Source organism: Microcaecilia unicolor, chromosome 1, assembly GCF_901765095.1.
Source record: "Microcaecilia unicolor chromosome 1, aMicUni1.1, whole genome shotgun sequence".
Classification (NCBI taxonomy): domain Eukaryota; kingdom Metazoa; phylum Chordata; class Amphibia; order Gymnophiona; family Siphonopidae; genus Microcaecilia; species Microcaecilia unicolor.
Window position 1 is genome coordinate 670,663,254 of NC_044031.1, and position 20,136 is coordinate 670,683,389.

The 20,136-nt window shown below is 44.1% G+C and overlaps 1 protein-coding gene across 3 annotated transcripts in view; it reads right to left on the reverse strand.

Moving 5' to 3' along the window:
- The window catches only part of PSTPIP1 (proline-serine-threonine phosphatase interacting protein 1), a 174,014-nt gene that overhangs the window by 28,726 nt on the left and 125,152 nt on the right, over positions 1–20,136 (reverse strand). For all 3 annotated transcript variants that reach the window (XM_030187310.1, XM_030187302.1, XM_030187320.1), the window contains exons 8-11: positions 15,576–15,621; positions 13,678–13,757; positions 10,250–10,348; positions 4,004–4,100 (exon numbers count right to left, since the gene is read on the reverse strand). In XM_030187310.1, the coding sequence (XP_030043170.1) occupies positions 4,004–4,100; positions 10,250–10,348; positions 13,678–13,757; positions 15,576–15,621 (322 nt within the window). The remainder of the gene's footprint in view (positions 1–4,003; positions 4,101–10,249; positions 10,349–13,677; positions 13,758–15,575; positions 15,622–20,136) is intronic.

Here is a 20,136-nt window from a genome sequence, read left to right on the forward strand (position 1 = left end):
AACCCAAAATCCTTCTGTAACACCAAATATCTACTCTTTTCTCTTTTCCACTATCCATGATGTATTGTAAGCCACATTGAGCCTGCAAAGAGGTGGGATAATGTGGGATACAAATGCAACAAATAAAAAATAAAATAAAATAAAAATAACGAGCACTAATTAGCACTGATTAGAATTTAGGTGCACAAGCCACTAAGCGTATTCTGTAAAGATGTGTGCCAAACTTCTAATGCACACAGGCAAAAAGGGGCAGGGTTATGAGTGGGGAAATGGGTGTTTCGTGGACATTCAGAAATTTACACGCCTAGTTATAGAATATGACCCAGTGCGCTTAAATCTACACACAGGGATTTACACCAAGTTTTTGTTGGTGTAAATGGATACACATAGATTTAGGTGCTGAAATATAAACTAAGCGTATTCTATAATTGGCGCTTAAATCTAGGCACCGATTATAGAATACGTTTAGCTGGCACAGATTTCAGCACCAATTTTTTACGCGCCATATACAGAATCTCCCCCTTTGTGCCTGGTTCAAGCATGTTTAGAAAACATGACAAATAGGCATCCCATCTAAAGTTTATGGCATCATTCTCTGAAATACTGGACAATCTAGGAAAAATTTGATTGCTGCCTTCTTAGCTAAAGTGAAAAGAGTCCTGGGGAATTTATACCAGTAAAATATAGCAGTCACAGTCAGTGGAGGAGTGGCCTAGTGGTTAGGGTGGTAGACTTTGGTCCTGAGGAACTGAGTTCAATTCCCGGCACAGGCAGCTCCTTGTGACTCTGGGCAAGTCACTTAACCCTCCATTGCCCCATGTAAGCCGCATTGAGCCTGCCATGAGTGGGAAAGTGCGGGGTACAAATGTAATAAAAAAAAAAAAAAAAACTTTCACAAGGGGAAAAGAACAGTTTGATAGAAATGCATTTCCTCTGCATTCAGTGTCTGATATGTGCCAGGAGCTCTTTTCCTCCTAGCAATGCCGCTTCCACAAACTGAGCCATGAATCTCAGAGAAAGTAACTCTGTTAAAATGCTGCACATTTGCCTTGAACGTTTCTCTGCATTTGAGGTCTGTGCAATATTCAAGAATCTATTTTTGGACTGACTCATTTCTTGCTAGTTTGTAGAACACAGAGTGGTTAGCTGGGTCTATTTTAGGATATTTACAGTGTCAGGCAGGGGCGTATCTGACCTGCGGCGGTAGGGGGGGCCAGGGCCAGAGTGAGGGGGCACTAGTCCACTAGTCCGTTCCCCTCTCTCTCCTTCCCCTCATTCCCTTTCCTCCTTTCCTGAAGTTACTATTGAGGAAACTACACTTCTCCTTTCTTCCTCAAAATGTACCACCTGTTCCTCTGATCCCATTCCCACCCACCCTCTTAATGCCATCTCTCCTGCTCTTATTCCTTTTATCTGTCACATTCTCAACCTCTCACTTTCCACTGCGACTGTCCCTGCTGCCTTTAAACATGCTGTGGTCACACCTCTCCTTAAGAAACCTTCACTCGACCCTACTTGTCCCTCTAATTACTGACCCATCTCCCTCCTTCCTTTTCTCTCCAAATTACTTGAGCGTGCTGTTCACCGCCGCTGCCTTGATTTTCTCTCCTCACATGCTATTCTTGATCCACTACAATCTGGTTTTCGCCCTCTCCACTCAACCGAAACTGCGCTTACTAAAGTCTCCAATGACCTATTACTGGCTAAATCCAGAGGTCAATATTCCATCCTCATTCTTCTTGATCTTTCCGCTGCTTTTGACACTGTCGATCACAGCATACTTCTCGATACCCTGTCCTCACTTGGATTCCAGGGCTCTGTCCTTTCCTGGTTCTCTTCCTACCTCTCCCTCCGCACCTTTAGTGTTCACTCTGGTGGATCCTCTTCTACTTCTATCCCTCTGCCTGTCGGCGTACCTCAGGGTTCTGTTCTTGGTCCCCTCCTCTTTTCTATCTACACTTCTTCCCTTGGTTCATTAATCTCATCCCATGGCTTTTCCTACCATCTCTATGCTGATGACTCCCAAATCTACCTTTCTACCCCTGATATCTCACCTTGCATCCAAACCAAAGTTTCAGCGTGCTTGTCTGACATTGCTGTCTGGATGTCTCAACGCCACCTGAAATTAAATATGACCAAAACCGAGCTTCTCATTTTCCCCCCCAAACCCACCTCCCCGCTCCCCCCGTTTTCTATTTCTGTTGATGGCTCTCTCATTCTCCCTGTCTCCTCAGCTCGAAACCTTGGGGTCATCTTTGACTCTTCTCTCTCCTTCTCTGCTCATATCCAGCAGATTGCCAAGACCTATCGTTTCTTTCTTTACAACATCCGTAAAATCCGCCCCTTTCTTTCCGAGCACTCTACCAAAACCCTCATCCACACCCTTGTCACCTCTCGTTTAGACTACTGCAATCTGCTTTTTGCTGGCCTCCCACTTAGTCACCTCTCCCCTCTCCAGTCGGTTCAAAACTCTGCTGCCCATCTCATCTTCCGCCAGGGTCGCTATACTCATACTACCCCTCTCCTCAAGACCCTTCACTGGCTCCCTATCCGTTTTCGCATCCTGTTAAAACTTCTTCTGCTAACCTATAAATGTACTCACTCTGCTGCTCCCCAGTATCTCTCCACACTCGTCCTTCCCCTACACCCCTTCCGGTGCTCTCCGCTCCATGGATAAATCCTTCTTATCTGTTCCCTTCTCCACTACTGCCAACTCCAGACTTCGCGCCTTCTGTCTCGCTGCACCCTACGCCTGGAATAAACTTCCTGAGCCCCTATGTCTTGCCCCATCCTTGGCCACCTTTAAATCTAGACTGAAAGCCCACCTCTTTAAGATTGCTTTTGACTCGTAACCACTTGTAACCACTCGCCTCCACCTACCCTCCTCTCTTCCTTCCCGTTCACATTAATTGATTTGATTTGCTTACTTTATTTATTTTTTGTCTATTAGATTGTAAGCTCTTTGAGCAGGGACTGTCTTTCTTCTATGTTTGTGCAGCGCTGCGTATGCCTTGTAGCGCTATAGAAATGCTAAATAGTAGTAGTAGTAGTAGCACTGCAGTGCCCCCTAGGGTGCCTGGTTGGTGTCCTGGCATGTCAGGGGGACCAGTGCACTACGATGCTGGCTCCTCCCATGACCAAAGGGCTTGGAATTGGTTGTTTCTGAGATGGGGGTCCTCGGTTTTCATTAACGCCGAAAATCGGGAACGACCATCTCTAAGGATGACCATCTCTAAGGTCGACCTAAATTTCGCAATTTGGGTGTCCCTGACTGTATTATCGAAACAAAAGATGGACACCCATCTTGTTTCAATAATACGGGTTTCCCCGCCCCTTCGCCGGGACGTCCTGCAAGGACATCCTCAGGAAAACTTGGGCGCCCCTTTCGATTATGCCCCTCCATGTCATCACTGGCCAAAAACCTTCTTGAAAATTGTACTTTTTTATTTTCAAAATTAGTAACAATATCAAACTCTTTAAATTAAAAAAAAAAAAGTCTATGAGCAACAGACATTGAGGTCTGCAATTTATTCTATATCCAACAAAACAATTCAGGGACATATAGAATAAGGACTTCTATTGAGAATCAGGTCTTGGTTCTTCCTATGATCGTCCCTACTTTACTTTTTGCCTGCATTACTGATGGCATGCTATGATTTTGCTGCAATGCAAGAAAACATATCAGAGTTTGGCTCAGATAACTCTAATACCTCTGATGGGGTACCAAAAATTCAAAAAATCAAGACAATATATGGGAGTGGCTTGCAGCAAAAGGAGTTATATCCATGGGGATTCCTGTTTAAGTCTGACACTGCATGAAGGTATAACATTTATGATTCTCCTGATAATGGTATCTCTTTTATGAATAATATATGACACCAGCAAAATCATTATGATGTATTAGACTGTGGTGAAGATATTATCCCAAAAAGGAAAGAAATACAGTAAAAATCAGGAGACAGTGAGCATGCAAGAAGGATGGAAATCTGCTCAGTGGTGTTACCTGGTGGGTTTGTTCCTGTCCTTTTATTCTGTATGAAATGATCCACATCTGCGGGTATATCACAGTCCTCCAAGCTCTTCCGCACTTCTTCAAACAACTGTAGGTGAAAATAAGCCCTGTTACATTTAGTGACCATCTCATTTCTAGACACTATTTATTTATTTATTTATTTTATTTATTTGTTGCATTTGTATTCCACATTTCCCCACCTCTTTGCAGGCTCAATGTGGCTTACAATACATCATGTCAAACCAAAAATAATTAAGGTTTAACAAGGAAAAAAAGATTTTTCAAAGTGACTTGCTTCTATCTTAGCCTGCATTTTCAGTGTCGCCCCTCCCTCCAAAGGTTAATATCTAAAGTTAGGTTAATGGAAGCTTCAGTTATCATGAGACCTGTGTCTAAGGCAGTGTAGCATCACTGCAGTCTGCTGTCTGGGTGCCATGAAACATTACTTTCAGGATTATATCTTCTGCTTCTCTCAATGGTCACACCTAGAGGGGCATAATCGAAAGGGACGTCCATGTTTTGCTGAGGACGTCCTCGCAAAACATCCCAGTGGAAGGGTAGGGAAACCCGTATTATCGAAATAAGATGGACGTCCATCTTTTGTTTCGATAATTCGGTCGGGGACGCCCAAATCCTGAAATTTAGGTTGTCCTTAGAGATGGTCGTCTCTAGACTTGGTCGTTTCTGATTTTCAGCGATAATGGAAACCAAGGACGCCCATCTCAGAAACGACCAAATGCAAGCCCTTTGGTCATTGGAGGAGCCAGCATTTGTAGTGACATGCCAGGACACCAACCGGGCTCCCAGGTACATAGCTCCCTTACCTTGTGTGTTGAGCTCCCCAAACCCCTCACCAAAACCCACTACCCACAACTGTACACGACTACCATAGCCCTTAAGGGTGAAGGGGGGCACCTAAATGTGGGTACGGTGAGTTTCTGGTGGGTTTTGGAGGGCTCACACTTACCACCACAAGTGTAACAGGTGGGAGGGGGATGGGCCTGGGTCCGCCTGCCTGGTGCACTACACCCACTAAAACTGCTCCAGGGACCTGCATACTGCTGTGATGGACCTGAGTATGACATTTGAGGCTGGCATAGAGGCTGGCAAAAAATATTTTTAAAGATTATTTTTAAGGGTGGGAGGGGGTTAGTGACCACTGGGGAAGGAGGTCATCCCCGATTCTCTCTGGTGATCATCTGGTCAGTTCGGGCACCTTTTTGTGCCTTGGTCATAAAAAAAACAGGACCAGGTAAAGTCATCCAAGTGCTCGTCAGAGATGCCCTTTTTCTTCCATTATGGGTTGAGGACGTCCATGTGTTAGGCACACCCAAGTCCCGCCTTCGCTACGCCTCCGACACGCCCCATGAACTTTGGTCGACCCTGCGACGGAAAGCAGTTGGGGACGCCCAAAATCAGCTTTCGATTATACCAATTTGGGCGACCCTGTGAGAAAGACGCCCAACTTCCGATTTGTGTCAAAAGATGGGCGCCCTTATCTTTTGAAAATGAGCCTGCTAGTGTCTGACTAAGGAAGAGCAAGTGAAATCTCCATTTGAAGCAGCATCCCTGATCTTTCAGAGACATGCAATCACTGCAAGACTTGGATTATATATGGGAAGGGTTAAAGCAGAAAACTAGGAAAATACTAGTTTCTGCAACTGATGGCTTCCTGATGTAAGCCAGATCAAGTGGAGGCAGAAGGGCAGACTTGCAGGCATAAACAGAAAGGCAAAATGACAGTTCATTGTGACTAAACAACACAAACCAGGGGAAAGAAGCCAGCTTTTCTATGGTCCTGAATTATTTCAGTACCATGTAACCTCTATAGTGCCCAGAAATAGCCTGCTTCATGCTTTGAAATTAGAGATTTGAATAAAAAATGTTCTATCCCCCTGACCTAAGGTACCCTTTTGATGTGATTACCCCTAAAAAGAACATTGTTCAAAGATAGTGAACGTGCAGCCAGCATACGGTGTTACCATAAAAGCCACACAAACAGCACAGAAAATACAGTGCTCTCCACTTAAGTGCACGTCAGATAAGCGCATGCTCTGTTTAACTGCATGCCGTACTTTGGTCCCGTTTTTGGCGTCATCAATTTCTATGGGGACAAACTTCGGTTTAGCGCACCACTGATAAGTGCAAGATTCGCTTATATGCATGGTTTAAGACTGCTCCTCTGCAGGAAAGACTCCGCATAAGCACACGCACGGAATATGGAAGCCGATTGGCGTGTGGACAAAGGGGCGGTAAATTTGAAATCTCATTGGTTAACTGCCACAGGCAGAAGAAGCGAAAGAATGTTGTTAGAGTGTACACTGGAGTCGTCGTCGCGCAACTGTAAGACTTTAACACTGGCTGAACGAATAGAAGTTCTTAAAAAATTAGAAAACAAACAAAGTCATGTATCTATTGCTAATGAATATGGTGTCAATCCCAGTCAAATTTCACGTATCTTGAAGCAGAAAGACCAGCTTCTGAAAGACTGGCAAAACAATACAAATCCACACAGGAAACGTAAACGGGTAGGAAAAGCTGAGGATGTAGAAGATGCTCTTCTTCGGTGGTTTTCTCATGTCAGGAGCAGACAGTTTCCTGTCAGTGGTCCACTGCTTATGGAGAAAGCTAATCAGCTAGCTGAAAGTCTTGGACTAACTGAATTCAAAGCCACTGTTGGATGGTTTGAAAGATGGAAGGAGAGGAACAACATAAAATTCAAGAAACAGCATGGTGAAAAACAAGACGCTGATGACTTTGGTGCTGAAAATTGGGTTGTTTCAGTTCTTCCTACCATCTTACATAGTAACATAGTAAATGACAGCAGAAAAAGACCTGCACGGTCCATCCAGTCTGCCCAACAAGATAAACTCATATGTGCTAGTTTTTTGTGTATACCTTACCTTGATTTGTACCTGTCTTTTTCAGGGCACAGACCGTATAAGTCCGCCCAGTACTATCCCCGCCTCCCAACCACCAGCCCCGCCTCCCACCACCGGCTCTGGCACAGACCGTATAAGTCTACCCAGCACTATCCCCGCCTCCCAACCACCAGCCCTGGCACAGACCGTATAAGTCTACCCAGCACTAGCCCCGCCTCCCAACTGTCTCTGCCACCCATTCAAGGCTAAGCTCCTGAGGATCCCTTCCTTCTGAACAGGATTCCTTTATGTTTATCCCAGCATGTTTGAATTCCGTTACCGTTTTCATCTCCACCACCTCCCGCGGGAGGGCATTCCAAGCATCCACCACCCTCTCCGTGAAAAAATACTTCCTGACATTTTTCTTAAGTCTGCCCCCCTTCAATCTCATTTCATGCCCTCTCGTTCTACCGCCTTCCCATCTCCAGAAAAGGTTCGTTTGCGGATTAATACCTTTCAAATATTTGAACGTCATAATGCCTCCATTCTTCAAACATAGCCAAACCAGCAAAGGTGTGATTTACTTATCTAGTCTTTCACTGTAGATTGTTGTAAATTTCTCAAATGGTTTCATTATACCAGTGGTTGAGCAGCGAGATGCCGAGAATCATGCACAACATTTTAATTTGGAACAATTCTAGCTTCTGCAAGTCCTTAGCTAGCAATGTCCATGTTTCTGATGTGTAGAGAAGGACTGGCATTAGAGTGGCATTAAAAACTCTCATCTTGGTCATTAGTATAACACGTACTTCTTTCACAGGCACCATTTTAGACCTGGGGAAAGTGGACAGTTTTACTTCTGGTCCAGTTCCATCTTTGTATTAAGCGGATTGCACTGTACATAAAAATAATATTTCTTTGGTCCCAGACTCTTGCACTTAAGCAGATTGCACTGTACATAAAAATAATTGCAAGGGTCTGGGACCAAAGAAATACATGCAGTTAACCAGAGTGTGCACTTAACCGTTGTGACCCAAAGAAGCTTGACATCTGATAAACATATGTACAGTACTGTTTATTATACGTACAGTATACAGTCTCCGTTAACTGACGTTATACAGTCTCCGTTAACTGACATTAGGCTTACTTGAAGTAATCACTTATAGTCCTCTGTACACTCTTGTGTCTGTGAGTTCCATAGACTACATCTTGAACGAGTTTGCACCTTGTGACATTTTCAATGCTGACAAAAACAGTCTCTACTGGCGAGCGATTCCTGATGGAACACTTGCATTCAAACAAGCCGAAATTACAGGAAGTAAAACTTCGAAGGACCAACTGACGATCCTCCTTTGCTGCAATATGGATGGGAGTGAGAAGTTGGAACCACTCGTCATTGGAAACAGCAACCAGCCCCATCGCTTCAAGAAAGTTAAGCGACTTCCTGTGTCATACGAGGCTAACGCAAATTCATGGATTACTGGGGAAATTTGGAAGCAGTGGCTAAAGAAGTTAGACACTAGAATGCGGGCACAAAAGCTTCAAATTTTGTTGCTTTGTGGTAATTGTGCTGTACACAGTGATGATGTCAGGCTGTCTAATGTCAAGGTGGTCTTCCTGCCACCAAACACTACCTCTCTGATCCAACCTATGGATCAGGGCATAATAGCCAATTTCAAACAATATTATCATGCTACATCGTCTGATGAGCGTTATGGATGACCAGACTGGCAAGGATAAACGTGCTGTTGAACTGGCTCGTAATCTATCACTGTTGAATTCCCCACATATGCAGAAAGAAGCCTGGAATCAAGTTGCACAGGCAACCATTGTGAACTGCTACAAGCGGCAAGCTTTGTTAGGGGTGTGGAGAGGGATGAAACAGATGCAGCTGTTGCAAACGCGTCAGATGAACAGGCTATTGGCATCCCAGCCGCTGTTACTGAAGAGGAGTTTCATCACTACGTAGCTGTTGATTACGATCTACAAACAGCTGATGACAGCACTGATGTGGAGATATGCGCCTACACGCAGGCAATGGCTGATGATGAAACAGATGATGAAATGAGCAGTGAGGCACATGCTGATGAAATTCAACAACCTCCTGTCACTTTTGCAAGAGCACCGGAGAGTCTCAACACCGTGCAGGCCTATCTGGAGGCCACTGGATGTCAGTGCTATGACAGTTTTTACCGTCTGGCAGATGTAGTCTATGGAACTCACAGACACAAGAGTGTACAGAGGACTATAAGTGATTACTTCAAGTAAGCCTAATGTCAGTTAACGGAGACTGTATACTGTACGTATAATAAACAGTACTGTACATATGTTTATCAGATGTCAAGCTTCTTTGGGTCACAACGGTTAAGTGCACACTCTGGTTAACTGCATGTATTTCTTTGGTCCCAGACCCTTGCAATTATTTTTATGTACAGTGCAATCTGCTTAAGTGCAAGGGTCTGGGACCAAAGAAATATTATTTTTATGTACAGTGCAATCCGCTTAATACAAAGATGGAACTGGACCAGAAGTAAAACTGTCCACTTTCCCCAGGTCTAAAATGGTGCCTGTGAAAGAAGTACGTGTTATACTAATGACCAAGATGAGAGTTTTTAATGCCACTCTAATGCCAGTCCTTCTCTACACATCAGAAACATGGACATTGCTAGCTAAGGACTTGCAGAAGCTAGAATTGTTCCAAATTAAAATGTTGTGCATGATTCTCGGCATCTCGCTGCTCAACCACTGGTATAATGAAACCATTTGAGAAATTTACAACAATCTACAGTGAAAGACTAGATAAGTAAATCACACCTTTGCTGGTTTGGCTATGTTTGAAGAATGGAGGCATTATGACTAACAAGATGGTTATTCCAATTGTACTGATCACCTGGCTGGAAAGTTATAAAAAGTGTTCCAAGAAAAACCTAGCACAGGATCATTGAGGCTGAAGCACAACAGCGCCACCTCTGCATGGAGAATTTCACTGCAGCTTCTCAGGGCCAACTACATTGGAAGAGACTCACTATGGACACTCTTGTAGTGGTCACCACAGCACCTGTGGGACTGCCCTACCAAGTATGGCACCATCTACTGCTGCTAATGCTGACTTGAATTTGAACTTACCCCAGGTAAAAGTACTCATGCTGTTTCACAATACACATATTTATACCTCTACAGGGGGAGGCGTAATTTTCAAATTCCATTTTCATGTGAATAAACATGCATTTTCTTGTATAAAAACTACTAAAAATTGCTACCCAATGTACAGAATAACAGGGCATGTAAATATCGGCCCATCATAACAATGTCATGATTTTACATGTTTTCTGATGCTTTCAAAATCAAAAGGAAGGATGTAAGGAAACAAAAATACCTCATCATCACGGACACACTGCATAGAAAAATGGTTGGTGTGGACCCAGAGGGAGTTGCGGAGGACAGCGAGACGGTCGCACTCTTGCTGCTGGAAAGCCTAGAAAAGAAGGTCATTACTGAATGAAGCTGTCAAAAGACCATACTCTGCTTCAATACCTTGCAACAAGTTCCTGTTCACTGACCAAAGGGATCCAGCATTTAATTACCAATAGAGAATTAGGCAATGAGAAACCATTGTAAGCACACTGTAGTGCTGTCTGGGGAACAAAGGTGCAATGCCAGGAGTACTTTGCCATCAGAAGGATGCATGTACATTTTGGTACTCTGCCAGGTACTTGTGACCTGGACTTGCCACTGTTGGAAACAGGATTCTGGGCTAGATTGACCCTTCGTCTGATCTAGTAGGGCAACTCTTATGTCTTTCTGGGGGCTGATAATACAGTGGGAGATAACAAGGTAGGAAAAGCTTCTACCCAGTCATCTTTGGATGACTAGGCAATCCCCAAATATTCAGCAACACATAACCGGATAGTGCAACTGAAAATCCAGGGAGACCACTATGACACTATCCAGTTTACACTGGGGCAAAATCAGGGTGGACCCCAAAGTTATCCGGGCACCACAGATATTCTGTTCCAGTGCCCGGTAACTATCTGAGCAAGTAGGTTCACATAAATATCTGTCCTAACTTGTCTAGATAGTTATCTGGGTACCTGGCGCTGAATATCATCCAGCAACCGGATAACTTCCAGTGGTCAGGCAAGACCCGGTATTCAGTAACAATGCCAAGACTGGTGTTGAATATTTGGTTGAAATTCTGCTTGCGGTGGTCAGCACCTTAAAAATTGCTGACTGCTGTGGGCTAAATTTCGGGCCCATTATAGCATGGGTAGATTTGGCATGGATCAGTTGCTGGTCATAGGAAAACCAAAGAGATGGCACAGGAGGGAGGCAGAATATGGCCAAAAATTAGCTGCTGAAAAATGGGAATCAGACTGCGAACATAAAGCATTCTGATTTTGACAGATAATTAATTCTACATATCAGAAGAGCCCTTAACCCATTTTTAGGCATTTTGGTTTTCAAATATGAGAGATCCAGGTATTTCTAACCTAGACTTCCTTTGTGCTCTACCCAGCCTATTCCACTGTCAGCTAGGATAAAAATGCATAACTATCCATCCTCCCAAACAGAAAATAATTTAAAAGTTATTTTCTCTGCAGTTTTCTCAGGGCTTGGCAATTTCACATGAGCATTTGTTGCATCCTGTGGTTTCTTTTAGGTTCCTCAAAACACAGTACCCACAGGCAATCTCCATGCTAAGGAGAAAATGACTTTTAGTTCATCTATATTATTTCTACTTTCTTATTTTCAAAAAATATATTTAAAAAAAAATCTATACCCTGGCTTTGATTGAGCCAAATTGAAACTATTCAGTCCATTTGGAAGAGTAATTTTCAAAGGCATTTTCTGCAGATAAAGCAGTGATTTACCTGTAGAAACAACCCTTTATGAGGTTGCCCTTCTGTTATACAGGTAAACTTATATACAAATGAGTGCAACTTTGCCTATTTCTTAAGGGACAGGGGAAGAGATTTGATATACCACTTTTATGTGAGCACAGTCAAAGCTATTTACATATTATATACAAGTACTTCTTTTGTACCTGGGGCAAAGGAGGGTTAAATGACTTGCCTAGAGTCACAAAGAGCTGCAGTGGGAATCCTCCACTCCTGAGGGTGGGGTTTGAACTTGCATAATTTTGAACATTCACGTTTGTGTTTACTTTAACCCCTAAAAATTGTGCCCCTCAAAATGGCAGACTTAACTGCAAGCATAAATGCCAGAATTTCAAAATGATTGAGGGTGCCAAACAATGCAAATTACTCCTTGCTGGACACAGTGAAGGAGCTCGGTCAATATTGGTGGTACTCAGCACCCACAGAGCTGGCTCCTATGACTTAGTACAGAGTTCTCCTGTGCTACATTTCAGAGTAGAAGGATGCTTAAGTTTATGTTTATTTAAGGCTCGATATACCGCCTTTACTTCAAGCAAGGCCAAAGCGTTAACAAAGTCAAATAAAATCAACATTTTAAACGAAAACGAACACCATTATAAACAGGAAAGCATGTCATCATTCATCCATTATAAAAACAAAACTAATAGCAAAGAAAGAAAAATAAAGTGCAGACTAAAAAGGTATAGACCCTCTCTAGCCCAGTCACAGGAGACACTCTCAGGACAAAGAGGTTTTAAAAGTTTTCAATTTCACCTTAAGTTTAGCCAGGGAGATTTCATTCCTAACATCCGGTGGGAGATCATTCCAAAGACTTGGAGACAGAAAGACGAAAGCAGATGCACGAGTAGACTCATAATGAGCCTGTCTAGGCTAGGGCAATACTAACCGATTAGAATCTAGGGAGCTGAGAAGATGTGAGAGTGTGTAGGGAATGATTAAACCAGATAGATAAGACAGCTCTCCCAAGTAAAGAGTTTTATCAGTAAGAAGAATTTTGAAACACATCCAATAGAAAACTGGTAACCAATGAAGTTTAGTAAGAAGTGGTGTGACTGAATAAAAACGCTTGGCTCTGAAAAGCATCCTAGCTGCTGAATTCTGTAATGTTTATAGGCGACATTGATTATGACTTCCCTTTTATCAAGCTGCAGCAAAAGGGGGCCTGCACTGGGGTCGGCTTATGTTTTTTACGCGCACTGAGGCCCCCTTTTACTACAGCGGGTAAAAGGGAAGTCTTTCTTTCCTGCAGGAAATGGCCAGATGGCAAGTAAAGCACTTGCCGCGTGGCCATTTCAGGGGGAGCCCTTACCACCACCCATTGAGGTGGCGGTAAGGGCTCCCGCACTAACCCAGCAGCGCGCAGCACTGCCTGATTACTGTTGGGTACACTCCAGCACTACAAAAATAAATATATTTTTGTAGCGCCAGATATGACAGCACACTAGGTGTGGGAAGTAGCACTGGGCTGCTGTGGTAGCCCGGTGGTACTTCCTGTTTAGTGAGCGGTAAGCCCACGTTGGGCTTACCTCCGCTAGTAAAAGGGGCCCTAATTAATTAGTTTGCATGCAAATCTGGGATCCACGCCCAAATCTGTGCCCAAACTTGGGCAACTTCTATAAAATCCAAGGGTATGTATGCATAGTGCACACACATATCGACATTTGTTTCCAACAAAAAAAATATCCACAAATACAAAATGAAAAATGTCCGGGTGCCCTTCCCTAATAAATAATTTGTTCCTTTTTATCACATTAGCTCTTACATTGACCTAAATATGTTTCTCTTGTGCCATGTTTGCAAAGAGATTGTGAACTCTATGTCAGGAAAAGGTGAATGTTGAACCAAGCTATTAAATATTGTAGTTATATAAGATAGTTAAATACATCCAGGCACTGATATGACCGACCTCACATGAGTTGACGTGTTCCAGCTCCCACTCAACCCGAGCCTTCTCAAGCATTTCTATGTTCTGTTTATAGATCTTTTCTGTAAGGCAGGCAAATGACATGAAACACAGAATATTTTCAGGATTAAGACTGTATGTACAGTAGAGAATAGAACACAGAACATGGTAAGTTGATGTCAGATAAAGACCAAAGAATACATCCAGTCTACCTTTATGTATCTGAAGTATCTAATTTGATTTGATTTATTAACTTGATATACTACTTATTATAACATAACATAACAATGGTACTTGCATACATCTACTACCATATACTCTACTTTTCCCGGTAATTGGGGATTGGAACAGCACATTGAAAGAACTTGAGAGTTGTGTACAAGTTATTGAGGGCTGGACTTCAATCCATAGATCTCAGCCCACGGTTTTCAATATCACCTTTACGCTGATGACTCCCAGATATACCTCTTCACACCAGAAATCTCGGCAGAAATCCTGGCCAAGATATCTGCCTGCCTGTCTGGCATTGCTGCCTGGATGTCTCACTGCCACCTGAAGCTCAATATGTCCAAAACTGAGATCCTTATCTTCCCACCTAAACCAACCTCTCCCCTTCCCCCACTCTCTATTTCTGTCCATAACAAGCTCATTCTTCCTGTCTCATTTGCTCGTAACTTTGGGGTCATCTTCGACTCCTCCCTCTCCTTCTCTGCACATATTCAACAGATTGCTAAAACCTGTCGTTTCTTCCTCTATAATATCGCCAAAATTCGCCCTCTCCTTTCTGAGCACGCTACCAGAACCCTCATCCACACTCTCATCACCTCTCACTTGGACTACTGCAACTTCAATCTGTTCAAAATTCTGCTGCACGATTAATATTTTGCCAAAGTCGCTATGCCCATATCAGCCCTCTTCTGAAGTCACTTCACTGGCTCGCTATCCGTTTCTGTATACAGTTCAAGCTCCTCTTATTAACCTATAAATGCATTCACTCTGCTGCCCCTCACTACCTCTCCACCCTTATTTCTCCCTACATTCCTTCCCAAGAACTCTGTTCACTAGGCAGATCTCTCCTAATTGCACCCTTCTCCTCCATCGCTAACTCCAGACTCCGTTCCTTTTATCTCGCCGCACCTTATGCCTGGAATAGACTTCCTGAACCATTACGTCAAGCTCCATCCCTGACCGCCTTCAAATCCGGGCTAAAGGCCTACCTGTTTGATGCTGCTTTTAATTCCTAACTTGTCACCTGCTCGTAACCTTATCTTGTCTTCCTCTCTTCAATAGTCCCTTTTCCCTATGTGTCCTATCTGTCTGTCCTACCCTTATCCCTTGTTTGTCCTGTCTATGTGTCCTGATTTAGACTGTAAGCTCTTTTGAGCAGGGACTGTCTTTTCTTCATGTTTCAATTGTGAAGCGCTGCGTACGACTTGTAGCACTATAGAAATGATTTGTTGTAGTAGTAGTAGTAAATTAAACCCAGAAAAGACTAAGTTTCTTTGGTTAAGTTCGTTTGACCCTTCTAAGGGTGAAGATGGTGATGGAGGTGAAGAGATAAATCAACTGAGAACAATGATAACGATCAAGGAAATGAGAAAGCAAATGGACATAATATTGTACATTTAGGTGGTGATTTGGGTGTTAATGATGGTGCTTGCTGTGAGATTTGTGGTATGGTAGAGGTGATAGTGATGGTAGACTTTATACTGGTGGGTAAAAATGGTAGTGGTTGAGGTGCTCATGGAAGTTGTGATGTTGTTATAATAATGGTGAAATCAGTAGTTCTGGGGTAGATGGTGGTGATGGAGTTAATAACAGCTTTCAAAAACCAGAGTTAAGGAAAGAGATGCTGAACTGTACAAACACATTATAATTTCAAGTGGGACAGGGATCCTTACCTGCTTCGTTTGCAGCATCTTTGCATTGTTTTGCTTTGCTCCGACTCTGGAAAAATATAAGAAATGGGAAGAGATTATAAATTTGTGATGAACATTAGGGGAATAAGTCATGAAGGGAAAGAGTATGTTGCAGGATGGCTGTTTGGAAAACAACACAATTGAAAAAGAAGTTTATTTTATTTTTATTTTAATTATTTCGGTACATTTGTTATACCACCCTTTGGGTACTACATCAGCGTGGTTTACATATTTTAAAATTAGATAAGGATTAACAAATAAAACAAAACAATTAACAAAATAAAAACAGGAGGGGATGTATGGAGCAACAATAAACTTCATGATAAAACATTGCTTAATACTGAGATACAAAAGGGAATAGAATGTCCCATATTATACATTATCATGAAACTATACTCTTTATTATATAAAATCAACCAATAGTTGCTCCAGGCAGCCTAAAATCATAATTCAGTTTGACATACATCAAAGAAAAAAAACAACTGATTAAATCAACACTATACATCATAAACCTGGTGCAAAAACCACCTGGCCGATATTTAGAGTGAGTTAACCAGCCGAGAAAGGCTGCCAGCCAGTTAACTCACATGTAGGCAGCTGACTGATCATTTTCAGTGGCATTTAACCAGTTATTTTCACTGAAAACGACCAATTAGCACTGAACTGCTAGTCAGCTATGTTGTGGGCATTCCGGAGCGTTTCGGGGGCGGAATCTGGTTAGGTCCCCATATTCAGACCGAGCCAGCCATGTTTAGCATATAAATAGGACTGCATACATAACTGCCCTATCTTTATGCTCTAGCCCATGGCCCGTAAAGTCTGAATTGTGAATTAACTGGGCATGCGCTGGTCGGTGTTTAAAAAAATGGAAATTCAATGCTAAAGCCCACACACGGGTCAGGTATCAAATTTCCGATTTTCGCATAGGCAGCAAACAAAAAAAATGTTGTTCACCGCTAGCTGAATATCATGTGGCAGGTCTTCAACACAACCTTAAATTTCTTATAAGATCCTTCTTTACATAATGTGACAGGTCCAGGACCTGTCAGGCTATGAAAGGGCAGTTTCTTTTTAAAGGGAGGCAGAACTACAGGTCCCATAAGGCCTTGCACCACAGCAAAGGATTCAAGAAGCCAAAGTGGGGGCAAGGACTCCTATAAACCTCCAGTCAGGAAGAGGCCACGGGGGGGGGGGGGGGAGGGGGCAGGCTCAGGTGGTATCATGTCATGAAGAGACCACAGAGAGGACCGCTGGTTCCCAGATTAGAGGAAAAACTATCCCAGCTGAGGGAAATATGGGAGGAGGATTCCAGAAGGGTAGGGACAGGGAAGTCTTGCTAGCTCCCACAGGAAACATTGCCCATACTAAGAAAGGCTGGGGAGGAGCCCCAAAATGATCCAAATTAGAAGGGAGATGAGAATGGTTTATGAGAAGGGTGAGGCTTAGTCCCAAAGCCCCATAAAAGCTCCCCATAAAACAGGGAAAGAGAAGCCTGGAGAAGAAGAATGAGAGAAGAAGCTGAAGGACCTATAGCCCGCTGAGGAAGGAGAGTCTAACTAACCCTGAAGGCTGGAATGAAAGGGGGACAGGAAAAACAAGGTACTCACATGAGTAAACCTTAGACTTGGAACTTTGTTCTGAAATGAACTAGCAGCCAGGAATGGAGGACAGGATTGTAAGGTTAAGGTTGAGTGATGTCCTGTCCAAGAGGAAGTGACTATTTAACTGAGTTCCTGCTACTCAGTATCTGTTTTTGCTACTGTGAAAAGCAGTGTCTGAAGAGAGAATTACCCCCCACAGAGATGATTAGAGGAGACTAAGGGAAAGCTGAATTGCATATGGCCTGGAAGGAGGGGACTTAATTTGCATATTCTTCAAACTCTGTAATCAACTTTATTTCATGTTGAAGTAGAAGAGCTGAGAAGGATCTAGAAGTAAAAGGACCTGTTTCTGACCCTACCGCAGGCCACTTTTTACCGCTGCTTAGTAAAAGGACCCCACAGTTATTAAATCTATTTTCTGTAAAGTACATTATCTCAGAAGTCATTCTCTTTGAGGAAAAACATTTTTCAATCTTGGTCCAGGCGTTCTTTCTAAATTAGACTGCTGTAATGGTCTATACTGCCTTCTTTTGGCTAATTTGATTTCTAGATTACAAGCGATACAGAACACTGTAGCTAAAATGATTTTTGGACAAAATGGCATGCTAGTCTGCATCACAGGAAATTATAGTAGCCTAGCAAGGTCAAAATAAGGAAAAGAGAATTTCCAAACCTATCACGGGAAAACTACATCGCAGGAGAGACAAACTTATAAACCCACTACGTAGAACCCATCTTTAACTCAGTAACAGGAGGACTTAGACCCTCATTAGAAACTAAGAAACTTTACAAATGTAGTGAGACCAAGTGGCGTAGCCAGTATGGGGCCACGGGGGCCTGGGCCCCCGTAGATTTGCCCCTGGACACCCTTCTGAAGAACTCCCTCCCCGCCGCCAACCTTAGCTGGCGGGGGACCCCAACCCCTGCCAGCCGAGCCGAGGTCCTCTTCTTCCCAATCCCGCGCAAGGCTTCATTCTAGTCTGACGTCCTGCACGTTGTATGTGCAGGACGTCAGACCTTCGTTCTGTTTCTGTGAGTCTGACATCCTGCACGTACAACGTGCAGGACGTCACACTAGAATGAAGCCTTGCGCAGGATTGGGAAGAAGAGGACCTCGGCTCGGCTGGCGGGGGTTGGGGTCCCCCGCCAGCAAAGGTAGGCGACGGCAGGCTGCCAGTGGGAGTGGGGGTCGAGAGGGTCATCGCCGGGGGGGGGGGGGGGTCATCATCGCCGGGGGGGGGGCTAAAATGTGCCCCCTCACCTTGGGCTCTGGACCCCCCTCCCGCCGAAGAATTGCCTCCAGACGTTATTAGGCATTTCAAGGAAACTTTAGGAAAAAAAGACCTCCCTGAAGCTAAAACTCTATCAGGCTTATTTTCGAAAGAGAAGGGCACCCATCTTTCGACACAAATCGGGAGATGGGCGTCCTTCTCCCAGGGTCGCCCAAATCGGCATAATTGAAAGCTGATTTTGGGCATCCCCAACTGCTTTCTGTCGCGGGGACGACCAAAGTTCCCGGGGGCATGTCGGAAACGTAGCAAAGGCGGGACTAGGGTGTGCTTAACACATGGGCGTCGTCGGCCAATAATGGAAAAAAGAAGGTCGTCGCTGACGAGCACTTGGTCAACTTTACTTGGTCCATTTTTTCTTGCGACCAAGCCTCAAAAAGGTGTCCCAACTGACCAGATGACCACTGGAGGGAATCGGGGATGACCTCCCCTTACTCCCCCAGTGGTCACTAACCCCCTCCCACACTCAAAAACAAAATTTCAAAATATTTTTTGCCAGCCTCTATGCCAGCTTCAAATGTCATACTCAGGTCCATTGCAACAGTATACAGGTCCCTGGAACAGTTTTAGTAGGTGCAGTGCCCTTCAGTCAGGCGGACCCAGGCCCATCTCCCACCACCCGTTACACTTGTGGTGGTAAATGTGAGCCCTCCAAAACCCACAAGAAACCCACTGTACACACATCTAGGTGCCCCCCTTCACCCATAAGGGTTATGGTAGTGGTGTACACTTGTGGGTAGTGGGTTTTGGGGGGGTTTTGGGGGCTCAGCACACACGGTAAGGGAGCTATGCACCTGGGAGCAATTTCTGAAGTGCACTTCAGTGCCCCCTAGGGTGCCCGGTTGGTGTCCTGGCATGTGAGGGGACCAGTGCACTACGGATGCTGGCTCCTCCCATGACCAAAAGGCTTGGATTTGGTCGTTTCTGAGATGGGCGTCCTCAGTTTCCATTATCGCTGAAAATCAAAAACGGCCAAGTCTAAGGACGACCATCTCTAAAGTTGACCTAAATTTCCAGATTTGGGCGTCCCCGACCATATTATAGAAACAAAAGATGGACATCCATCTTTTGTTTCGATAATACGGGTTTCCCCGCCCCTTCACGGGGATGTCCTGCGAGGACATCCTCAGAAAAACTTGGGTGTCCCTTTTGATTATGCCCCTCCACGTTTACTAAGTGGTTGGGAGGCGGGGCTAGTGCTGGGCAGACTTATACAGTCTGTGCCGGGGCTGGTGGTTGGGTGGCGGGGATACTGCTGGGCAGACTTATACGGTCTGTGCCAGAGCTGGTGGTGGGAGGCAGGACTGGTAGTTGGGACGCGAGGATAGTGCTGGGCAGACTTATACAGTCTGTGCCAGAGCTGGTGGTGGGAGGCAGGGTTGGGGGTTGGGAGGCGGGGATAGGACTGGCCAGACTTATACGGTCTGTGCCCTGAAGAGGACAGTACAAATAAAAAAAGTAGCACATATGAATTTATCTTCTTGGGCAGACTGGATGGACCGTGCAGGTCTTTTTCTGCCATCATCTACTATGTTACTATGTTACTATGTTAAGTGGCGCTATGGGTACGTTAGTGTTTTTAATGTGTGTAAATGATTTACACGTGTTAAAGGCTAATGTACCCATAGAAATGTATAGGCACGTTAGCGTTTA